This window comes from Boleophthalmus pectinirostris, unplaced genomic scaffold, assembly GCF_026225935.1.
Source record: "Boleophthalmus pectinirostris isolate CB_2022bp ecotype Guang Dong unplaced genomic scaffold, ASM2622593v1 HiC_scaffold_6, whole genome shotgun sequence".
NCBI classification, from domain to species: domain Eukaryota; kingdom Metazoa; phylum Chordata; class Actinopteri; order Gobiiformes; family Gobiidae; genus Boleophthalmus; species Boleophthalmus pectinirostris.
The window spans coordinates 25808315-25832153 of NW_026571447.1; the positions used below are offsets into that span (position 1 = coordinate 25808315).

Below are 23839 nucleotides of genomic sequence, written 5' to 3' on the forward strand. Positions count from 1 at the left end.
GTTTAGGAAGATTTATCCTACAAATAGATTAATATCAGCATTATTACATTACAATTACAAGAACAATTTAGTGCTCTTATGTAAAAATCTGTACCTGAAGAAGTGGTTGTTGCCCCATAAGATTCGATCCCCATGCCACAGGTGCACCAAGGAGTCAATGATAGTTCCATTTACACATGTCCTAATAGAGTCAACACATAAATCATGTAAACCTTAAGAGTTAAGATATCTACAAAAAAGATTTTTCAATAAAGCAAGCCCACTTCTAGATAGTTGAATTTGTAATGGCAAACCTAGAATATATGTGACAGACTAAAAATATGGTTATACTATATATATATATATATATATATATATATATATATATATATATATATATATATATATATATATATATATTATTTTTTTTTTTTTTTTATCAATTCCAAGTTTGGTTAGTTTCTGTTGGAAATGAACAATTTTGTAATTAGTAATATAAACTATATGTTAAAAACTGTAATGTTACTATGCATGCCACACTATAGAAAACATACTATAGGTCTCACTGCAGTGGCTGACCTTGCATTCTCTATGGGCATCAGGGTGACATCACCATCTGGGCACAGCTCCAGCACACAGTGCTCCGGCTGGATCCCAATCCCAAAGAGCTGGATATCCTGGGATGTATCTGCACCCACACGTGTGCGCTCCTATTGACAGAAGAGGTCTCCATTACCCTTAAACTACTGATTAAAATGTGGCTGTGAGAAAGAGATTTGATACAGCAAGATCTGAAAATGTGTAATTAAAAAAGTGAGACAAATTGCAAAAAAAAACCTTATATTAAAACAATACTAATAAATGATAAATATTTTCTTCTATTCTTTTTCTAAAACCTTTTCACTACACAAATAATTATCAATAATAACCTTGAGTATCTCTATAATCAAGCAGCCCCAGTGCCCATTGTAGCCATAAATCAAGCTGAAATCAAGTATGAAAGTACAACAGAGAATTTGCCTGCCCTTGCACTGTTAAATAAAAGGGCGTTGTTAAACAAACATCCCGACTTCTGGAGGATGTCCGACCCTGTAGAGAAATAAGGCTCTTCACAGCCGCAGTCATTCCACACTGATACGTAAAGCCTGTCTGAAACAGCAGGACAAAAGCCTGCTGTTCTGCAGACTGTACAGGCCTTTTTCTCACATGCATATGCTCAAACAATCTCTGTGCTAACTTTATTTCTCTTCTTGTCCACAGTTCATAATGTAATAAAGAGAAAATTCAGCAGCATAGAGTATTTTAACTAAATTAACTAGGGGCAGATAAAGGATTCACAAACAGAGATCCACATTCACAGCAATAATTTGTCTTATATTATGTATTTTTCCTAAAATAACATTATAACATTATTCATAATAAGGACTTTTCTTTTTAATTCAGCCTTTATTTAACTGGGAAAGTCCAATTGAGAATACAAATCTACTATATTTTCAAGGGAGCCCTGATCAACAAGGGAGTTCTGATAGAATAAATATTAGGTACTGGTCTGAGCAGGCTGCCGCTTGTTATTTAAACCAAATCAACCAAATAACAAACCAAATCTGGCAGTAGTATGGGAAAGGATAATAAGCAATAATTAACCTTTTATATTTTCATTTTGAACAGCAGTACCTTCAGATAGTAGACCAGGAGCTCATTCAGGGCAGGATCCGCATTGAGATTGACTAGAAATGACTTGTCCTCGCCCACTTTGATCCCAGATGTTTCAAGTGAGATACCCATACTCTCCAGTTGCTTCTGCCGCTCCTGTTGCAAGAAAAATCTACAGTTTGTAATAAACTGGGACACAAAATGTAACAAATATTAATAAATAAGTGCATACAGTTGCAATTTCTTCTGTCTTTCGTAATTTCTCCTCCCAAGTCACGGTCAGATCCTGAATGAGCTTCTCAGACTCCTGCAGCTTTTCTTTTAGTTCAGGCGCCTTCAGTGACTGCAAGAAATAAATCAATAAATCAATTAATGTCAAAGATCTGTTAAAATTTTGATAATATAATAAATGGAGTTAATTTAATTAAATTGAATTAGTGAAATTGCACACTTAATGACAAATATTATGTCAGGGATTAGATTTGAAGTATATATTTTAAAACCAGGATTCAGTTCACATTTCAAACTCAACACACATTAAAATAACCCTGACAAATGTACTGCTAAACCAGTAAAAAAAAAATCTAATGAACTTCAGAACATGTTTGTACCGGTCTTAAATACAGGGTTAGCAGGTTTTATGCATAATAAGACCCTATGGAGATGGAATATCATGTTCTCTGCATAGGACATATTACGTAAATAGTTTCATTCTTTATGACTTGTTAATTAGTTTTTAATACAAATGCGATTAAATGGGCTGTTCTCATTTTTTCATGCAGTTAAGTGAAATTGCCCTTGTAAAAATATATTGTAAAAGCAGCTCTTAGGATCAAAACAAAAGTGCTGTGTGCTTTCTCTGTGTTTATATCATCAGGAAACCAAAAAGTAATGCTGGTATGATGTAACCATGTTATTCATTTTTAGTATTAATGTGACAGCACAATTCCACTCTGGTCTCTGAAGGTTGCATAAAGCCCTTAAAAACTTACTTAAAAATTATGGAATGTTGGGAATGCACTTTGGACTGCTGCAAACATAAACTAGTGCTATTTTTCCACATTTTTAAGACAGTAATAATCAGCCTTTAATTTCTCATGAATTGATGTAGCAGCACTCACCTCGGCCTGGGAGAGCTGAACTTTGAGCTTTTCCACCTCCTCCCTGAGTTCTCTGATAATTCTAGCATTAGGATCTTCATTCACCACAGCATGGTTAACTATTCTCTTGGCCCGGTCCGCATAACGTAAAGTTGACAGAGTCTCTTCATAGTTATCGGCCGCTGGACTCACAGTGGCTATCATGGCTGTCTTACTGTTGCCCCCAAGATTGTCCTGAAATAAGACAAAAATATGTTTATAATCCTATAAAGAGGACAGAACCAATGAGATGTAAATAAAGATATAGGAACTATGGATACTGCTGCCATGGTAATTGCAGTGGCCCTCTTGTGACTGTAGAAAAGGCTAAATTCAAATAGGCAATAATGTAAAAAATATATCCACAAGCTGCAATAATCAGCACTCGAGCATGCCTACACACTCGGGCCAAATAAAATGTCCCTTCTACCTCATTCAGATTTTTGCTCTTATGTTTATGTTTACTTATGATTATATATGAGTGACAGAGATCATTTCACTTCACTTTACAGACATACTCGAGAAAACCACCACAATCTACAAGAGCAGAGGCTCAACCTTGACTAGAGAGATTCCAAATGGAGCATATCAATAAAATGTCTTCAGTGGACAGGCCAGAGAGCCATATTCCAAACCAACTGCACGAAAGGGTACTGGCCTGAAGGCTTCCAACTCCGTCCACACCCCTGTCCCATCTGCCCTTTCCACCAAAAAGCAGATGGTTGTAACGATGGATGAACTGACGTCTGCCATGGAATGCCTCACTGTCTCAGAGGGAACCAGTCTGAAAAGCAGCATCAGGAGCTTCTGGCATGTGCTCCTTTGCCCCAACATGGAGCAGAAACCACCAGAACAGAAACAGAGTTGGTTTATGCAAGCCCTGATGGAACAAGGCTACGTCAAAAAACACCTTGACCATAAGAGGGCAAATCAAGCCCAGAATAAGCACCAGAAAAAGTGGTTCAGAAAGGACATGGTGAGCCACTATAAGCACCAATCTGTTCTGCAGCAAAGGATTAAACCAAAACCAAAGAACTCACAGCAAAGAGTTGTTCAGCAGTTGAGGACTAAACAAAGAGAAACCGACTCACAGCAGAGATCGGTTCAAACACCTTAGAGACCTGCTGCAGATGAAGACCAAACAAAGACTGGTCCAGCGGAGACTTGTGGAGCCCAAAGATCTTGTGATCACCGTCCAGATCCAAGGCCAATGGGAAGTGAGGGTCCAGCCCACATTTGGACAAGCTCAGTCCCCAAAAGACTGAGAAGAAGTGGACCAGGAGGAACAGGTTTGAGCTCTTATGGTCCTTCCATAAGAACCATCTAGAGAAGAGAGAACTAGTGCAGCAGCACAGTTATAAACATGACAACACCTGAAGATTCAAAAAGAAGAACAATGGTTGGAACTCGAGAAGATTCTTCAGGTCCAAAAACTAACTCCATGTTGCCACATAGTTGCAAAATAAAGTTATTGCAATTGCAAATTACAAACATGTTTTGATGGTGTTTAAAAAAAATAAAAATACAGCATTCAAATAATTTAAATGTCATAGATTTTTTTCTATAAAAATGCAAAGATATTTAACTTCTTTCATTTTACCACAATGCTTTGCGATACTAATAAGCCCTTCGCCAGCTTCTGACAGTTCAATTCAGAACCTAACAAGGCCATACATTTCATTGACAAATAAGGGTAGTTTTGAAGAAGAAATTATGAAACTGAATATTCAAAGTTTCGTTCACCTCAGTATGGTTGAACATGGGAAAAAATCTACAAAATTAATGTAATGAAAATTGCAATAAGAATAATAATGTTTTCCCTATAGCAATTTGAGTAAAAAATTTACAGTCACAACACAGCTGCTGGAAACTGATATCTGTTACTAAAGATTACCATGGCAATCTTGTAGCTTTTTTTATTCCTCATTGGATAAAATGTTCAAAAATAGAGTGATGACAACCTTGAGCAGCCAGGTCAGCACTGAGTCTCTGTAAGGCACAAACTTTGCCTTCCCCTTTCCAGTGGACTGATCGGCCAGGGCAGAAATCACACATCCCAAGGTAGTAAGAGATCTATAAACAAACAAATCAAACCCACATTAGCAATAAATTACACTATTGCAGATGCAGATATCAAAATCTAGTTGCTTTGACCTGTTTTATTGTTTCATTATTGGACCAATTTACATGAAAAAAATAAGTGATGGCACTATCCATTCCAAGCTGTAAGCCATGCTCTATATGAGACATTGTCAAATTTTAGATTATATTACTTGTTTATGTTGCTGCCCTCTTTGAGTCTCTCTCCAGCAGCTCCGGTCTTGGACACTCTCTCACTGCCCGCAAGGTCCACCAAACTCATCTTGCTCACCTTCTCCCCTGAGTTCTGTTTAAGAAAGACAAAAAGGGATCAGTAAAACAAATTTAAGACAACAACTATTCAACTATGGATGAAGATGACAACAATTAATTGGTCCATACATTTTCTAGGCCCCAATGATTAACAGTCATTTTCCAGTAATTGACAAATTTTGCTGCAAATGTCTTTAGTTTCAGGCTAATGAAAATTTAGGACTGCTGCCATAACAATTAACTATTTAACAAGACATTATATGGTGAAACATCCTCAAATCTCTCATCTCGCTCTCAGTCTCATGAATTGTCTAATGTTTGTTTTAAATCATTACTTAAATAATAGTGATGAGGCTGAGGTATCCACACAGGGCTGCATAGGCTTAGGTTAAGGACTGTAAAATTAACCATAACCATTAAACTTTCAGGATCTTTCTTTCTTTGACACCTTTTATAGCCGTAAACACTATATTGCACTGTATTAGTATTATATTAATGTTTTTCCTATTTGAAAACACTCACCCCAGACTGAAGATCATAGAGCGTCTGAGTGACAATAATACTGAAGACTGCATGGGATCGACTGCTCTCTTCGTTCATGTTGGTCGCAGCCACAGTCCGGGACTTGTTCCCCTCAGACATCAAAACCTCAATGTCCTGAAGAGACACAACACAAAAACCATTGTTCACAAATACCTGTTACTTTATTCAGTGAAAAAAAAAAAAGTTATTGCTGGAGGAGCAATTTCAGAGCTCTCATTTGGATAAAACGCAAATTCAATGAGAAGAAAATAAGACGCCTACATTTATTACATAATTTCTGAATATTATACAACTAACATCTAAGAGTCTCTAGGGTTGTCAAAAGTATTTTATCAGATTTTAATCAATATTCAAAGTAGTATGAAAACTTTATACTCATTTGAACAAGTAAAAAATAAACAGGACACAGTTAGACCTTTCCTGGACAGTTTTAGAATCTTGAGCCTGATCAGAACCAGTTACTAACATAAAAAATTACTGTTATCATTGCTGAAATGTGTATTTTTTTATTAACATTATGACATCAAAATTGGTATATGACTTTTGAGCCTATTCCTTGGTAATGAAATCGAGTTTGAAATTTTAGTATCATGACAACACTAGCATCTAATAATAATAAAAGGATTTAAGCAAAGATGGAAAGCAGCAGGGAAACCACACCTCAAAACTGGTCACAGCCAGCTGTGACAAGCCGTCCACATATGGTCCCAGAACTTTGTGCTCCCGTACCTTCAATGACTGCCTACTCCTGAAACGTACACATAAAATAGACAAAAAGATATTTTAAACCAAGCATTGTTTTATTGTGATTTATGCCAGTCACAGTAATGAGCAGACATGATGGATAACTGGAGTAAAAATCTACTAAGTCAGCAGTTTGAGGATGCACAAAATTCAGGAGCTGATTCAAAAGTAACATGCAAACCTATTTAATTTCTTCTTATGCTATTTGTTTCAGAATAAAAAAAAAAAGTACTAACAAGACATATACAATATGCAGGTCAGTCACGATGGACATGTAGAGATGGGCAGATCAGAAACACAGGCCATGTAAACCAGAGGAAGCTGCTTTCAAAAACCTGTATCCACATCTACATTAAAGCGACCATTTTCAAGTGTATTATTGTGATTTTTTTTTACCACTGATTTCTGGTCAAACTGGGACACTATGAGACTGCAGTAATGTAGATAGCATCTAGTGGTGAAATGTGAGAATGCAACAGAGGCCGGTCAATCTAAGTACAAATGGTGAGTTTAAAGGGAAGGCAATATATATTCCCTTAAATATGACCTTTACATCTTTTTTTCATAGACAGTACACAAACCTTTCTTATTTTGTATAACTCCAAAACCTTTTGAAAAACATTATCATGTAGACGATATATAATTTACTCTTACGCCACATACAGCTGCAATATTACATCTATGGCACATATAGTGGACTATAGCCTGACACAGGTTTATCTGACCGCTTCTCTGCTCACAGCGTCACAAACAGATGTCCCTGAGCAGCACCCTCCCAGAGCAACCTAACACAAGCCCAGAGCCCCCTCCCAGAGCAACTTAACACAAGCCCCCTCCCTGACCATAAAACAAAGAACGCTCCAGTGTCAGAAGAAGATGTTAGCAGGAAATGAACAGGCACTGCTTTCTCTTTTCTACCAGCTGCATTCTGTCCCCAGTCTGTTTTATATAAGCAGACACAAGTGCAACCAATATTACAAAGTGTCTTTAAAAAAATTTTTTAAACAAAATTTATACTAATTTTAAGCGAAATTTGAGCAAACTAGAAAAATCTGGCCTGATCAAATAAGTGAATAATGACTAAGATGGGATACTTCTTGACATTTTGCATTATTCTTTATATGCACATATATGCTATACAAAAAATATAACATATAATATATATTTAAAAATGTGAAATAGTTAATTTTACACTGAGTCAAGAGAATAGAAGAGAATACAAGAGAAAAGAAAAATGTACTTTTGGTAAACGTACCCCTTGGGATCCAACAGGTCGCGGACTTTCTCATTGTAGATCTCCATGTAAGAAACCTCCACTTTAAAATTATGGGCTTCGTTCTCCTCTTTGTGGACCCTCTCGAAGAGCGAACAGCAGAGTCTCGGGATAAGGCCGGGCTGCTCACTGTTTCCCATCATGGAAAAGGATTTGCCTGACCCTATGAGTAATTTTACACAAAAATCATTGTTTAACATGAATAACTCCTCCAAATATACTGCACTGTATGTCTACTGTAGTACCAATGACTTAAGATTAGGATATTAGGACTAACATGCTTAACATATTTGCTAAACAACAGGATGCAAGGTCAAGCAGTTCCTTTAATGTGATGAGAAAAACATGAGCTTTAACATGTTTAAGAGGCAACAAAACTACCAAACTGCCAGTGCATTCTTATTTTATTCCTTTTCTGAGGTCTACAATATTCAATGTCTATGTGATATGCGCACTTTAAACTGAAACAATGCTTTTGAATATCATTATCTGAAGGATGCTATTTTACCTGTTTGTCCATAGGCAAAAATACAGGCATTATATCCCTGGAATGCATTCTCAAGTATCCCCTCTCCAAGGCACTTGAACACGACCTCTTGACCTTTGGAGAAAAGGAACATCACCGTGGTGACTATGATAAACAAAACCATGTGTGGTACATTAGGATATTGTCAGATGATATACTGGTTTCACAATGTCTGACTGATTGATTGGTGGGCTGGGTAATTAATTTAATTTGTCAGAAATTCAGACATTTCAAATTGTCAATTACATGCTTGTGTCTAGAGTCAACTCTCTGTCAGAATAGTTTGTGCTTTAGTGAAAAGTCTCAGACTTAGGAAATTTGACTATTTTTAGAGGTAAATGGCAAAAGTCTGAAAAAATTTATATTGAAAGACATTTTACATGTTTTTAATAAGACAAAAAAGTTTAATCAAAACTCAGAAAGGGGAAAAAATTGTGATAGTTGCCGTATTCCCCAACCACACAGGCTGGTATCATTATGTGTATAAAATTGTACTTCTGTGTAGAATTTCTCGTGCTGCCGACTGTCATGCTGCCACTGAACCGAACAACTGTTTATTGAAATCAGCCATGGCCCCAGAGCAGAGACATTACATTTACATGAGGACAGGACAGAGAAGCTATCACAATCTAAACTTCTCTGGCCTCTGTATAAATCTGCTCTGCATTAGGAGCAATAAAATGCCTTAGAAACAAGATGCACACTGAACCTGATTGCGTTGTGTAAGGAGCTGCTAATAGAAATGCTAATGTATTTCTCCTATATGATTGTGTGGGATATTCATGCATCATTAAGGTGAACACAAGTGTTTTTCTCACTGTCGGGCAGAGAATTGGACATACTTAAAATGGAAATAATTGTATGGGACCGTTGAGTTTCTGTTTTGCATTATGCAAAACTAGCACTGGTCCAGTGCTGCGCAGGACTGCAGCACAGATCCTTGAACGTTCTTAATGTGAGACAGGATCTGAGGATCTGAGTTTAGCAGCAGTGACTCACCAGCATATTTAGGAACATTGGACTCATCCATTGACCAGAAACAATGGTCAAAGGCAAACACCTGCAAACAGAGCAAATAATATGTTAGTTTACATGTCATAACAAAGCCGGGATATTGACAAAAAAGGTGCAAACATGAATGAATATACATGAATGTTTAAAATAATAATTATTGAATTATTAATTGTGAGAATTTTTTTTAAAGGTCCACTATTTAACTTTGGGATATCCGACATGATGGAGATAATATTGCTTTACCTGGACTGTTCCACAGAATGGCATTAAATTGGCCAGTAGTTATTCAATTACAGGTGTTTTCATTGCTAAAAATAGCAATAGCAATTTTATAGTTAAAAACTGTAAGTGGAGTCACCTCTCCACAGAATTTGACCTGATTGCATCCCCTACTTGTGTCCATGGCAATGCATAATTGTAATACCATACTGTGGAACAATCCATGCAAAGCAACAACATCTCCATGGAGACATGAAGATGGTGTCCCTATCTTTCAGCAGCTTTATCAAGCATGTACAGTGGATGGAAATTGCATCTTAATTTTTGTTAATAAACCCATAACAGGTCTTATTGGGTGGTACTATGTGGATAATCAGCTGAACTTGTCTGGACCAGGGCATTGTTCAGAAGGTGCTTGTTAGGACTGTGTGTGACTGTCTGCCCAAAGCTCTGGTAACTCGGCCATGTCCTGTCATAGCGGCCGGAGCTAAATGAATTCATAAATCAGGGTCAGTGCTTCCCAGAAAAAATTCCAACACCCAGTGACCCTCGTCTCCACGGAAACAGACTGAATCGGGCAGAGCTGTGGCACTGGCTCTGAGCCTCCCACAGCGACAGAGAGACGCCCATTGTCTGAGGGACACCTGCGCTCCGGACTAGTGCAAGAAAGGATGCTCTCTGCTATCACTATCTTTGGGAGGAGTAGGCATCAAATTTTCATAAAATTTTAGTTAGTGAGAAAGAAACATCACAACTTTGAATTATTCATAATTACTAACACCATGACCAAACAAAATTCTCTTTGTCTTATACAATGGCTAGTAAATTTTTTAAAAAGAAACATAAAACGCAAACCAAAGTTCTTGTAGAGTTGCAAATGCAAAGAACACCAAAGTAAAAGTGAAAAAAATGCATATCACAGTCAGATGGTCGATGTCCAAAAGCTTTTTTATATATATTTTTAAATAACGTTTTGGCAAAAAAGCCTTGTCAGATCATTTTTCTTGCTTTGGACGACAGGATGCGCTCAAAATTTTCAAACCAAGTACCACAAAAGAAAAAAATTAGGCTTTCCAAGTACCACCAGATCTATATCAAGTATATAACAGGACTGTTCCAGATCTAATCTAGGGCTAAACCAGGTCTAAAATTGGACCACATAATTTCCACTGTAGTTCTAAATAAGAAATTATCCAAATAGGACAGAAAAGTGGAAAAATTAACTCTAATTTAGGCAAACCTGCATACTTAAGAGCTAACCAAGTACCACCTTTGGTACACATACCACAGTTCGGTCTAATATAGATTATATATAAAGATTAAGTCATGTTAAAGTGACACATATAGCCCAAGAAAATCTACTGCTTTTACTGCTTTGGAGTATGGATTGAATTTAAATGACAAATTTTTGCTTCATGACCACAATTATCAACTAACCAAATAAACTTCACATCCCGAGACCAGTGTCCAGAGTCTAAGAAGTTACACACGGGATATTCTATGCTAGCCCTATTTCTATGCTACACATACCTACATGTCAACAGAATTATAAAGTTAAGGATCAGGCTTCATGATTACAAAATTAACCCTATTTGAACGAAAATTGCAATTTAAATGGTTGCTATTAGAAAATTGCCAAGTATAATAACCTGCTTAAAACCTGCTGACTCTGTAATTTGGACCTCTTCAAACATGTTCTGAAATACTCATGATTATTCCGTTATTTTATCACACAATAGTTTTAAAAGAAAAAAATAACAAAGATCCTGACAAGTACAAATCACCACCGCTGTACTTGCTAGAGAAAAAGAAAAACTGCTCTAGTTAAGATCTCCCCTCAAAAGCCCCAATGTGCCAGCCCCTGTTGAAATATCTGGGAGCTAGACATCAGTGTGTTGTCAGCAGAGGAAGCAGGGGGTCCAGGCCAACAATGTGCCCAAATGTAGCCCATCCCTCTCTATCCCTCTCTCTCGCTGCCTTCCTCTCTGCCTGCTTCTCTCTCTCTTTCTTTCTCACTCTCTGCAAAGACACATTATTCACACGGACACCCCTCCTGCTCCTGCTGACTGAGCAAACTACTCGCACACTCTCTATCCTGTTTCTGGGCATTATTATAGTAGTAGTTGTGCTATGGTAAAGGAGATTCTCATAAGATAAAATGCATTGTTAACCTGTTTATGCAAAATGTTACATCCTTAAATGAAAATGTTCATAATTGAAATGGATGACTTGTCAATCTACAAACCAAAACAGACCAAAAAAGCACATGAAAATTGTCCACTATGAAATTATGCAGATTTTTTGGCCTTTTGTTTTCTCTTATTGCTGTATTTATGCATTTATCATCTTTTAAATCTTTATTTGTATTTGTTATTATTTGTTATTATTTATAATTAAATAAATAAAATAAACCTCTTTGTATCCTGTCCTTAGAAACAGGACCACAGCAGCCGTACAGGAAGAACAGGGCCCTACAGGAACTCGGACCTGGTCACTACTTCAAAAGACCGGGGGAAAGTGCTGACTTCCTGTGCTATAAGCTACTACTGTCTAAAGTGTTGATGTAATAACATGCCACACTAAATGCCCTAATAGAGTTAAAATCAACCACATACAGAATATTGTTTTCGTGATTTCAGTAGTTTTGATGAGTTTAATTACTTTGAAGGACTATATTCTGGAAACTTCTGTTTGGTCAAGCATCTGTACATTACTTATTTATTACTTTATTACTTATTTATACTTTTATTTACATAAAAAGGCCTGTAACAATAACAAATGTGATATATTGATGAAGTAAATATAGATGATAAATGATAGTATTGATTAATAGTATTGAAAAATGTATGCCACTGACACAATACCCAAAAGCAGTAGTACTTAGTTTGCATCTGTAATGATACAAATGTCATAGAAGTTATTAATTCAACTTTCTACAGCTCAAAACATCATATAGTCAAAAAACTAACAATTATTTCCCAGTAGAGCAAAAAATTTTTACACACAATTAATACTGATCCCAAAAAAATTATGTTTCATTTTACATATATTGAAGGTAAATTGATGTAGTAATTATCGTGACAGGCCTATATGTGAAAATGAATTCAATAGCATAAATTATTTTAAAAATATATATATACAATAAGAAAAGCCAGTTAAACTATAAAGGCCAGTCACACATATCAAACAAAAAAAAATAATTCAAGCCATTTAATTCATATTTAGTGTAAAATATGTGTAAAACAATTGTAAAACACAAAAATATGCTGTATATTGCACATACCTTGGGTTGTTTTCTGAAGAACGGGAGCAGCCATTCGTCATAAAGGAGTGAAAAGAAAAACACAATTAGCAAAGTGCACAATGAAAACAGTAAAGTACATTCTTTGAGTCATGTATCTTGGGATTCAAGCATGTGACTCTTTTCTCTTCTCTGTTATAGACACCAGTTTGAAGACTTCTGAACATTCTGTACAAATAACAGAATATTTTCTTTTGAATTGCTAATTGTTATATTTTTTGTCACTTGAAACAAATAAATAATTCATACAAAACATTGAATTGGCAATTGAATTTCTGTACCCATCCACTTCCCCTCATGGATTCAGTCACTCATTCACATGGTGGCATTTCCTGCTGGTAGGTATTGCTGTGATTAGTTTGATAATTGGACCATTGGTGCGTGAAGAAGAGAGTAGATTTAGGATTCAATGTCCCACTGACTCTGTTGAGTAAATAGCTCTAGTCAGTGGACTTAACAGAGAGGCCAGACCGGGGAAACTGCACTCAGCTGTACCAGCGGCTGCAAGTCGATACAAGTACAGAGAGGTACGAAACTAAAACCCAGGTTAACAAGTTATCAATATTTAACATGTACAAGGAGAACAGAACTCTCAAGTTCCAAAATCAAAATTCAACCACTCACAATTAGAACTGCTGGGTACATTTCAATTGTTCATTTTTTTACAAATAAGAGGTACATAATGTAAAACTAGTTATGAATTATACAAAATGGATTATTGAGAATTTCATCAAAAACATACATACCATTCACACATGTTTGAGAAATGGTTTATTATTAGTCAGTCTACATCTCCAAAGCTCAAAATGCTCTGTTCCACCTTGTGACGTCATGTAGTGATAGATTTCAAGTTAACTACTTTTTTCCTTTTAGATTAGAAATCACAGGGCTGAAATTATTATTATTATTTTGTGTTTTCCGTGTGAGAGAAGAACTAAATATGCAGGGTTAGCGTGTTAAACATGTGTGAATAAAATAAAACCACATGTTTTCGATGAGGAAACAACATTATAACAGACCGAGCTGGACTCCTACCATCAAAAATTTCAGAAATCTGGCTTTTTTTTTTTTTTAGGACTTAAACAATATATACCTGGTGCATGTTGCTTATCCAGTTCAATACTGTGGCCTATTACTAAAATGTAAGATTTTTTAACATAAATTTTTGAAGTAGAATTCCGTATAGTAGTCTCAGTACCCTTAATGTGTTAAACCTCCTACCCAAAGGTAACACAAAAGATAAACACAAAGATCACATTTGAACAATCAACCGAGCAGTCATTACTTTTACAGAGAGGGTTTACAGACCACCAGTTAAACCAAAACAATGATAATGACAAGACCCTCATTTGGGACTTTCTGTGACTGTGGGCCACTGACACAGTATTAATGAGGGCAGACTCACCCTCATGGCCTCCTGCTCTGGTCCAGTCCAGTGCATCAGAACTGGGTGACCAATGACCATATATACACACATAGTACTGTACACACACATAGCACTATACTACAGAATGGGCAGCAGACAGAGAGGCATGTATCTAGGACTTCCCCAAAGGCCAAGCAGAGGCTATTTTCAGACCGGACAGTTGCATGTTCACCATAGTGATCTAGTAAACAAGACATGCCATTGAAAGGCACTATAAAGAAACAGACCAGACCAGTTGAAAATAAGAATAAAAACTCGTCAGACCTTTCTCATCTTTCAAATGTCTGGTTTTATCACATGATTTGGTGATACTTTCTAGTGTATTGTAACAAATTTTTATTTGAGATTATCTTAATCTGCAACATCATCATCTGTGCTCCTTAAAGCTTCACTTTTGTAAACACTTTTGTAATTGTAACTTTCCTGGTGGGGGATATGTCATTGATTGTCTTTACAGAGATGTGCTAAAGATTGTTACTTTGTCAGAAATGTTCCATACTATGGCACTGAATCTGTCTTGCAGTTACTGAATTACAGGTGTTTTCATTGTTCAAAAATATCTTGAAAAACATGCAGTGGAATGCAATTACTCCACAGATCTGACTGTCACTGGTGGCGTGCCCTACTTGTGTCCATGGAAATAGAAAGGTATAACTGTGGAACATTCTAGGCAAAACAATAACAACTCCTTTGAACCAAAAAGGAACAGAAAACTTTCATAGTGCACCTTTAACACGACACTACTTATTCACAAGCCATGTATTTTAAGCCCACAAAACCATATCTGAATTCCATTAGTTCTTCATTTCATTAGCTTGAACCAAATACTCTTCTCCTTGTGCTTTGCCCCTGGTTACACTTGTGTGTGAATCCCATGTGGCACAGAAATGCCAGTTCATATCATCACATATAGTCTATACATTCTCTTATGCTCAACAAGAAGACACTCAGGCTTTGGGCGACTAATACACTACATAAGTCATCAAGCGCACTGTCAGACTGTGCCCCCAGTGGGTGAGGGGCTTGGGTGTGTGCCACAGGATAGCAGCAACCCCCCCTTCCAACTGTAACATCCTCTCACTATCGCTCTCTCTGTCTATCCCACCCTATTTCAATTTAGATAAAGGCACAATACAGTACATGCACAATACATGATTTGTTATTTTCTTTACCTAATGAACAAAAACAGTGAGGCATATATTAAAACAGAACAAGATATTAACATTTAGACATGCCCTGTTCAGTCACCACGTCATCCTTCACATTTAACCTCCCCAATTTGACTGAATGTAATGTCCAGATTTCCAAATAGCTGTCAACATTTTGTAGATATTACAACAAAATCCAATATGCATTTCTTTATGACACCTCTGTCTGTGATATGTGAGGCTCCACAGCCGTAGGGAGTGGGAGAGCACTGGAATCCCCCTTGTGGTTAAGCAGGATTAAGGCCAGAGGGTTATTATGCCACTGAAATCGGCACTCAGCTCGCCCAGAAAGCAACTCACCAGCTTAAACTGTCATCCCCCAATGATTCATCCAACCAAACCGTGTGACAAATGTTCAGAGAATGTATTCCACATCTCAAAAGAGTGAATGATGTCAGGCTAAAATTTCAAACTTGATTTTGATACTAAGGAAAAGGCTTGATAAAGAGATTTTGAATGAATGAGAATGTAATTTTTCAAAACAAAAGAAGTAGCACTTTCTTAAAATTGACCATGGGGCTTTGATATTTATGTATATTATTACATATTTGAGTTTGGCCATTTAAAATGTTATGATATTTAGTTTTAAAGTTTGAATATCTATAGCAATGGTCCTAATAAAGATCAGGACCATTATAAAACTATTCAGGAAAGGTCTTATTTTGTCTTAAGTGATTTCAATACTTGTTCAAATGTCCAAATCTACTCTCCATATTATCTTACTAGATTTTAGCCTTTAGCATCTAAATAGAACACTAACACAATCCTAAAAGAATACCTCAATTTTTCACCACTTCAAAATGGCATTCTTTATGACTGCATATCAGGTTTGAGAAAAAGCAGCGCCAGCCTTCAGCGGTGCTTGTGTCTGTCTGTGTGTGTGTGCGTGCAGGTGTTGGGTTGCAGCTCAGAGCAACATCTCAAATGGTCCTCCAGTTTAGCAGAGGACACGCTGCTCTACGCCCACTCAAGGCAGAGGTCACTGCTCTGTACTGGACCGACCAGGAGTTCTGCTGCTCTGACTACACGATCAAATTTAGAACTTTCTAGACAACTTTCAGTCTTGCTTGTATTTTATATTACCCCTACTCTTATTTGTAGTAGTAGAAGTATTTGTATGTTTATTAGTAATTTCCCTTGTGGATAACGGCTGCACAATTTTAGAAAAAAATCTAATTGTGTGAAGTGATTGCCATTAGATTTGCATTATTTGATTCTGCACATTGTAAACCACTCCAGGAGCATTACCATTTGTGAGAAGACTGAAATAATATTATAAACAAGTACAAGAATCCCAGGCATTTCAGAATACATATGCATCTAAATTATTGGTACAAGATTTTTTAAAAACAGGATACAGTTCTTTGCAGAAGATATTATATTATCTAAACATTCATTGCAATACATTGTGCAGCCCTAATGTGGATCGATAAAGTTCATCTCAGTCCAACAAAACAACGCAACTGCCACTTTATAGATTAAAGAGCAGACGTGACATTCTCTCCATGCACAAGAACACATGACCAAAGATAGTAAACCAGATTAAAGATACCATTTATGTCTGTGTGTACTGCAAATGTTCAATTGCTCATTTATTAAAGCAAATTTACATTCACCATTAGGTTGTCAGCATAACCTTTTGGTATCCGAGCAACAGCTGTGGTTAAGACTAGCTTAGGTTTTATGAGTCAAACCTTCAGTGTAAAAAGCCAGGCACAGCATCCCCACAGTCTTTAAACAGCAAATACAACACAAGGCTCTGATGTCTCTGCTAAGTTTCCAAAACAAAATGTCTGATGTTCTCGAGGTCTCCTTTAATCCTCTTTGGTATTTCTGACACTGCAACGCTAAGTTTTCAGACAGTGGTCACAGCTTTTCCAAGGTTAAATCTGTTTTCTGTGTCAAACCAAAACAAGGTGCAAGTTCATTTTCACAGTTATAAGAAGCATCCTCCCTACTCTTACACCTCTGACCATGATTCTTTCTGTATGATTATGACTAAAATGTGACACATTTGTTTAATTTTTGTTCGCTTTCATTTTTGGTTTTAGATGAGAGAAGATAAAGTTTGACCGATATGGGTTCTTTTGTGGCCAGTGCCGATACCGATTTAAAATCCAGATGAGAACCCGATGGCCAGTAAGCTCTGCCGTCTTTTTTGGGTTGATATTACTAAAAATTCACTCATTGCATTTTTTTTACTGCAAACCTAAGAGGGCTGTCTAGGAACGTTTTGAGTAGTAATCTCTTCACAACAATGTGTTCAAATAAAGCATACATGTACTCTTTAGACAGTGCAAATATCGGCCAATATATCAGCCAACTCATAAAGATGTAGATTTAGACAAACTTCATTGATCCACAAGGGAAATTACATGGACTATCGGTCTATCTCTAAGAGAAACCAAAGTACAGTACAGTATCAGTACAGAGCAGCAGGAACACATCAGATCATTCTCAGAGCCCAATTGTTCATCTCTTGCTGTTTTTTGCTTTTTGTCTTTTAATTAAAATCTGGTTTTGATTTACCTGAAGAAAATAAACAAGTGTAGACTTGAACAGAACTGTGTAGCCAAATGTAACATTGCTTCTGATCAGAATTGAAACTATGACTGAAGTCATAAATTCAGTAACATCCAAAAGTAATTAAGCTATATTACAAATTCTCCACTATCGTCAAAAACAACTAAAAAAAAACAACCTAGATCAAAAAACCTTCACCAAGAAAGCCTCTGTAAACGAAAAAACAGAATTATTATAACATATCTGTCTGAGCAACTTTTTTTTTTCTGTTGCTCAGAGCTACAGACGACACAGCTGAGATTAATGAAACACAGGCCGCTAACAAAGGGCAAAAAAAAAATCGAAATTCCGGCTCAGGATGTAAACAACTTCCCACCCCCCCCAAAACAAAACAAAGGCCAATCACTGAACTATACTTTCTCCGAATAAGAAAAGTGTGAAAGATGCCTCAGAGAATGGAAACAGTGAAATTTTGCTCACAGTTGAATACAAAGGCAACATTCCTGAGGGTGGCCACTGGACGAGACACCATTGTCATTTGGCTTGTTTTGGATTGAGTGGCCCTTATGCGACTCTCCCTTCACCAAAACACAATCCCATAGGCTAGATTTCAGATGACACAATATTATAGGACAATAATATTTGATATAGATCGGATGAATACTGAATTGCTGCTGTAATACAGGAAATTAATCAGCTGAGTCACTCATCAGGTTCAACATTTGTGAATTTTACTTTAGATATTCCATCAAAAAGTACAGTTTAAGCAATAGGGAACTCTAGCTCTTGCTATCCATCTGAAAGTCTGGCATGATCACATTACAATTATATACTGACTTTTTGTTCAACAATTGTGTTTTATTATTAGCATTCTATTTTGTGGTTTAATTTATCGTGCGTGTAAGTACTGGTAGTTGATGTATTTATTTATTTTTTGTCAAATGCGCTATAGAAGTAAAAGTGGATTGGATAGATGATGGAAAATATTTTTGGGGGAACTCAATATTTTCAGCATTTGTTTCCATGTTTTATGTTAAGATTGCATATTTTACATTAAGATTTCTAGCTGTAGAAACTATCTGTATCTATTAGATACAGGCCAATGCTAAAGAGTCAGTGCAGCTCATGTTTTCAAAGATACTGTAACTTTAGAAAATGGTTTTACTGGAATTATCCTGCTTTAGAGTTGTGTCAATGGCATATATTTTCTGAAACAATATCTCTCTCTTCAAAACGTGTCATAATGACAGGTCAAAGACCACATTTTCAATAGAAAAAAGATTATAAGCATTATTATAGTCTGTCCATAATAGTCAAAACACAGATGTGACCCACACTGTTGAAGAATGCAGGCCTCCCATGGGACAGTCAGTGGCGATTCTCTCTTAACTTTTCCAGATTACAATAATGAAAACAAGATAGCACTCAAGCGGAGATAAACATGAACTTCTTGTTACCATTTGTGATAAGGAAGGCATAATAGGGGAAAAAATTACACAGTTTCAAGCATCATTAGTGTTAGATGTTCATCTAAACTAGACTGTAGCAAAAGTGAAGAAAAAAAATACACTAAACTATGGCTTTTCAATATGAAAAGATAAACCATGTATCAACAATCATAAGAGTTTTAATATATTCAGTTAAACAGATATATAAATATAGACAAATATGTTGATCTAGTAAGTCATATGTCAGTTTTTTGGTGGAGGATCTACTATCTGCCTGTCAAGTAGACAAGGAGACAATACCACCAGGTCAAGTTACCAGTCATATCTGTGGAGAGCTGTACATTCTTACTGTATGATGTAAATGTATGTTTTTCAGTGCAGGCAAAGGAGTATTTGTTATCAATCAAAACACCTGTAGTTAAATAAATGCAAGAGGAAAAGCAGTGAGATTTCCCCGGAGGCAAGCAAGTGACAGATCCTCTATCAGAAACGTTACATAGTGCACATTTAAGTCTTATGAGTCAAACTAGGGCCTGTCACTGTAATATAGGTATCACAAAATAGTCTCAGAAATAACAAAAGCCTGCTTTAGACAGATTTCTTAATAAGAATCACAAAACAAACCAAAATGAAGAAAACCAAAAGTAGCAGAGATGCACTGATAACTGATAATGGTATCCGCATCTCTACTTACAAACCAAAATGTCTGTGCTGTCTTAATCTCTGAGCAGTGTTCATGAACATGTAGAGGCATGATAAACGAGTCCAAGGGTATTTTCCTGTCACGATGTGTCACCACCACTCACCCCCAAAAACAGGCAGCCGCCTCAGGTCTCCCTCCCCCTCCACCCTCAACTCTATTATCTGTAAACCCACACCGCAGACTGACACCTGAAAGTTTGGACCTGGTTTAGTCCAGATGGATCCTAGTTTAAACCATGCATGGTCCTGGTTTGGTGTTAGTTTAGTCCTGGAGTAGCCCTGGTTTAGTCTGGGTGTAGTCCTAGTTTTGTGCTGGATTATTGCCGATTCTGATAATTTAGTTCTAGATTATTTAGTCCTAGTTTATGACAAGTTAAGTTAGTTTAGAGATGGTTCAGTCCATTTTTAGTCCTATTCAAGCGTTTGATATTTTGAGGATTTTTGTCAAAAAGATGCTAAGCTATTATCACTCTGAAATAAATGAAAAGTCTTGACCTTGTTTAATCCCTGTTTGGGTCTGGTTTAGTACTCCACCCCCACTGTCATATGCCATCCATATGGAGTTAGCTTTACTGACGGATGAAAGATAACACTGGGGAACTTGCAGTGAAAACATAAGGTAACTGAACCTATCACAGTCAGTCAGTCACAGTCCTGGTTTCATTAACTCAGATTATAGTTCATTTCTCAGGGCTGGGTGCTCTGTGGCGATCACGAGTGTGCCATAATGCCTATAATACTTGTGCAAAGACTGGGCTTAAGTATCAGAAGAAAATCCCTCACATCTCTTGGAATGCTTTACAAAGCTAACTGTGTGGTCTACTGGAAATGTGTAGCGACATGCTTTGTAAAATAGTTAGGTTCAAAGTTGCATCAATCAATCAAATGTTACAAAATCTCCAGGCAGGAGTTCAAGCCAGTTTAGATCCAAGTACAAAAATATCTATTACTGCAGCTCCTTTTTCAGCCCGCAATCAAACATTCTCACGAGACTGTTTCTCATGACGGTGGGCCCTGAGGGCACATTTGGCACACTAATACTCTAATTCTGAGGCAATGCCAGCACACAGGAACAGGTGTCGAAGCCCAGTCAAAATGATCAGGGTATTCCCTACTGCGGATCCACTGCAGCACAGAGTAAAATTATAAGGTTTTAGTAAAACCATGGCAGCCTAAACACAGAGGCCTAAATCACCGAGCACAAGCACTGCATCCTAAAACCAATACAAATATGAGAAGATTTCAAAAATATATAGTTAACTAAAGAGACAAATATTAAAATACTACAATTCAGGTTCAAATACAAAGTCTAGATGGTTTATCAAACGTTTTCATCTTCTGGAACAGCACCAAATCTTTCTGTGAATAAAACAAAACACTGACCCAAAAAATTCCAAATCCAAGGGAAAACCCAAGATTAAAAGATTCTGCCAGGAGGACTACCTGAGTTAAACTATGTACACATTAAACAAATGTTAAATACGAGAGCTCCCAGGTATTAGATCATATCCAACAATAACCCACCACAGTGAGAGTCAGCTGTATAGGTTACTATGGAAATGAGTTCTGTTAAGTTGTGCTCTGCTCAATAGCATGGAAATAGGTAGCAATGGAAATAACTGGGCACAAATCCAAGCACCTGGAAGAGACAGCAATGCAGATGTAGCAGTGCTCAAACAATGAACCTATCAATCACCACTGTGTGTTGTTGTCCCATATACAGTATATATATTTGGGGAACTTAGTCTTGGTATTTCATGTTGTATAACTTGTAATTAAAATGGGTGGAATGGGTTTGAAAATTGGAAAAGCTATGTTTGTTTGAGCAAAAAAAAAAATGCCACTACACCTCAGATACTGGTACATTAAAGAATGAAGCAGCGTAAATGAGGTTAAAAACAATAGTTGCAGGAATCAAGGTTGGTAAGTGTATCATAAGGGAAGTTATTTTAGTCTGTGAAGGTGCATGGACTTGGAAAACATAACAGCACATCACGTCAAGCACTCAAAAGGAAGAAAAATAAATATGAAAGATTACAAAATGTGTTACAAAATTAAACACAACACACACAAAAAATCACATAAAGATTTTAAAAAGTTTCGTTTTTAGTCAGAGTAGATTTGACTATTTCGACATCCTGCATAGTTGGTTAATGTTTTGCTCTGATAATTGCTCTAAATACACACAAATTCCGACTGTTACATGCATTAGAGAGCGTGTTACACTTTAACAAGAAATACCATGAGAAACGTTCAACCCTGCCACCCATTTGGTTCTCATTAAAGCCTCTTGCCAACAACTCAAAACAGCTATTACTGCTGATTCAGATGACATAACAAATAACGTCTTTTCCTTAAGAACTACTTTATTTGATTTATTTGCGCCTGTGGGTAATCAGGTCAGCTGTCAAATCATGTGTGAAGAAGAGAGAAGCAGCCAGACTGTACAACAGTGACGTACAAGTGCAAGAAATGAGATGGGTGGGGGAGATATTAGCAAACCAACAATTTCCATGAGTTCACAAATTAAGACCATCATTACTGGACCATATCCGGACATCATGACACCATTACTTAGTTGTTTTTACAAGATATCGATTTAAACCTAGTCATTTATTGCATTTGCGTATGTTTGCACTGTCTTTTAACGCTTCTAGGATTTCAGCATGTCTAAATGTATGATTACAGGCTCTGCTTATACGCACCTATTGCCCGAGGCCCCACATCAACCTGTCAAAGTCTCAACAACCACAACAAGCTTTAAACTAAACAACAGGTAGAAAATGTGAATACTATTATTAGACAACGAGCAGGCTTCAAACCAAACCAAAGCAAAGCAAACTTTACCGAAGATTACATAACAATATATCATGTTGCAAGCAGGTGGGTGACTGTCTGGTTGTCTAGGCACTAACAGAAACAAGTTTTAGTCATGCATTTCTACAGATTTGTGGCCATGATTGGATTTTAATCAGCATATAACACTGTAATTAAACTTAAATTGGCATGGGATACTATCAATATATTTGCTAGGTCATAGTCAGAGTCATGGGCTATTATTTTTCATAGATCACATACCTATTATCTTTAACTATGTTTTCTTTTTGTCTGTAATAACAATGACAAAATTTGTTCCCAAAGTGAAATATAGTTTTGGATTGCTTACCTGTTTTCTCCTTTTCCATTGGATGTTGGGGGGTGTAAAACTGTCTGGTTGTCCTCCATGTCGACGACACATTTTGTATTGAGTTCAATTTCTGCAGGGAGAAGTTTTGTTATATGCATAAAAGTAATTGTGTGGGTGTATCAAAAGTTAGACACAAGCTGATTTGACCGCGCGTACACTCTTCTGCATAACACTTGAGTTGCATATGAGCCTAAGCGAAAACTTTGCAAAAACTTAGCATTAGCGCAAAGTGGGTTGACTATGGACTTGTAAACAGTTTGCATCGACAGTGCACTTACCCCTGCGGTTCATGGGCCGAACTCTCACCGCAACTTTTACCTTTGTATCCGACATTTTTGTCCACTTCTCTCACTCCCACCCTGTCTGTCTATGCGCCGAGCTATCTGTGTACGCTGCCCGAGGAGCAGCCGCGGATTTCGGACACAAAAGAGGCAGGCGAGCCCAATCAAAGCAGTCCAAGAGTCCGCAGCTCGAGTGTCTCACGCGGGGAATAGTCCATGTTTAGTTTTAGATCCATTCCGCCTCGGTTCTTCCTGTGCAAAAACCTTGTTCTTAAATCCAGCCCCGCACAGCATCCCCACCGCCATCTTCCGCTGGGAGCA

The 23839-nt window shown here is 37.0% G+C and overlaps 1 protein-coding gene across 1 annotated transcript; it reads right to left on the reverse strand.

The window, feature by feature from the left end:
* Position 1: 1 nt before the first annotated feature.
* LOC129411803 (kinesin-like protein KIF13A) lies at positions 2-23810 on the reverse strand (the record flags this gene model as incomplete). Its single annotated transcript, XM_055163884.1, has 16 exons — positions 23516-23810; positions 23217-23307; positions 12726-12738; positions 9209-9269; positions 8192-8284; positions 7666-7846; positions 6327-6414; positions 5646-5780; positions 5045-5157; positions 4733-4844; positions 2754-2966; positions 1865-1975; positions 1654-1788; positions 559-689; positions 95-181; positions 2-17 (listed from the first exon to the last, which is right to left on the reverse strand). Coding segments are annotated over exons 1-16 (1635 nt in total), but the record flags the coding sequence as incomplete, so codon positions are not given.
* Positions 23811-23839: the final 29 nt, after the last annotated feature.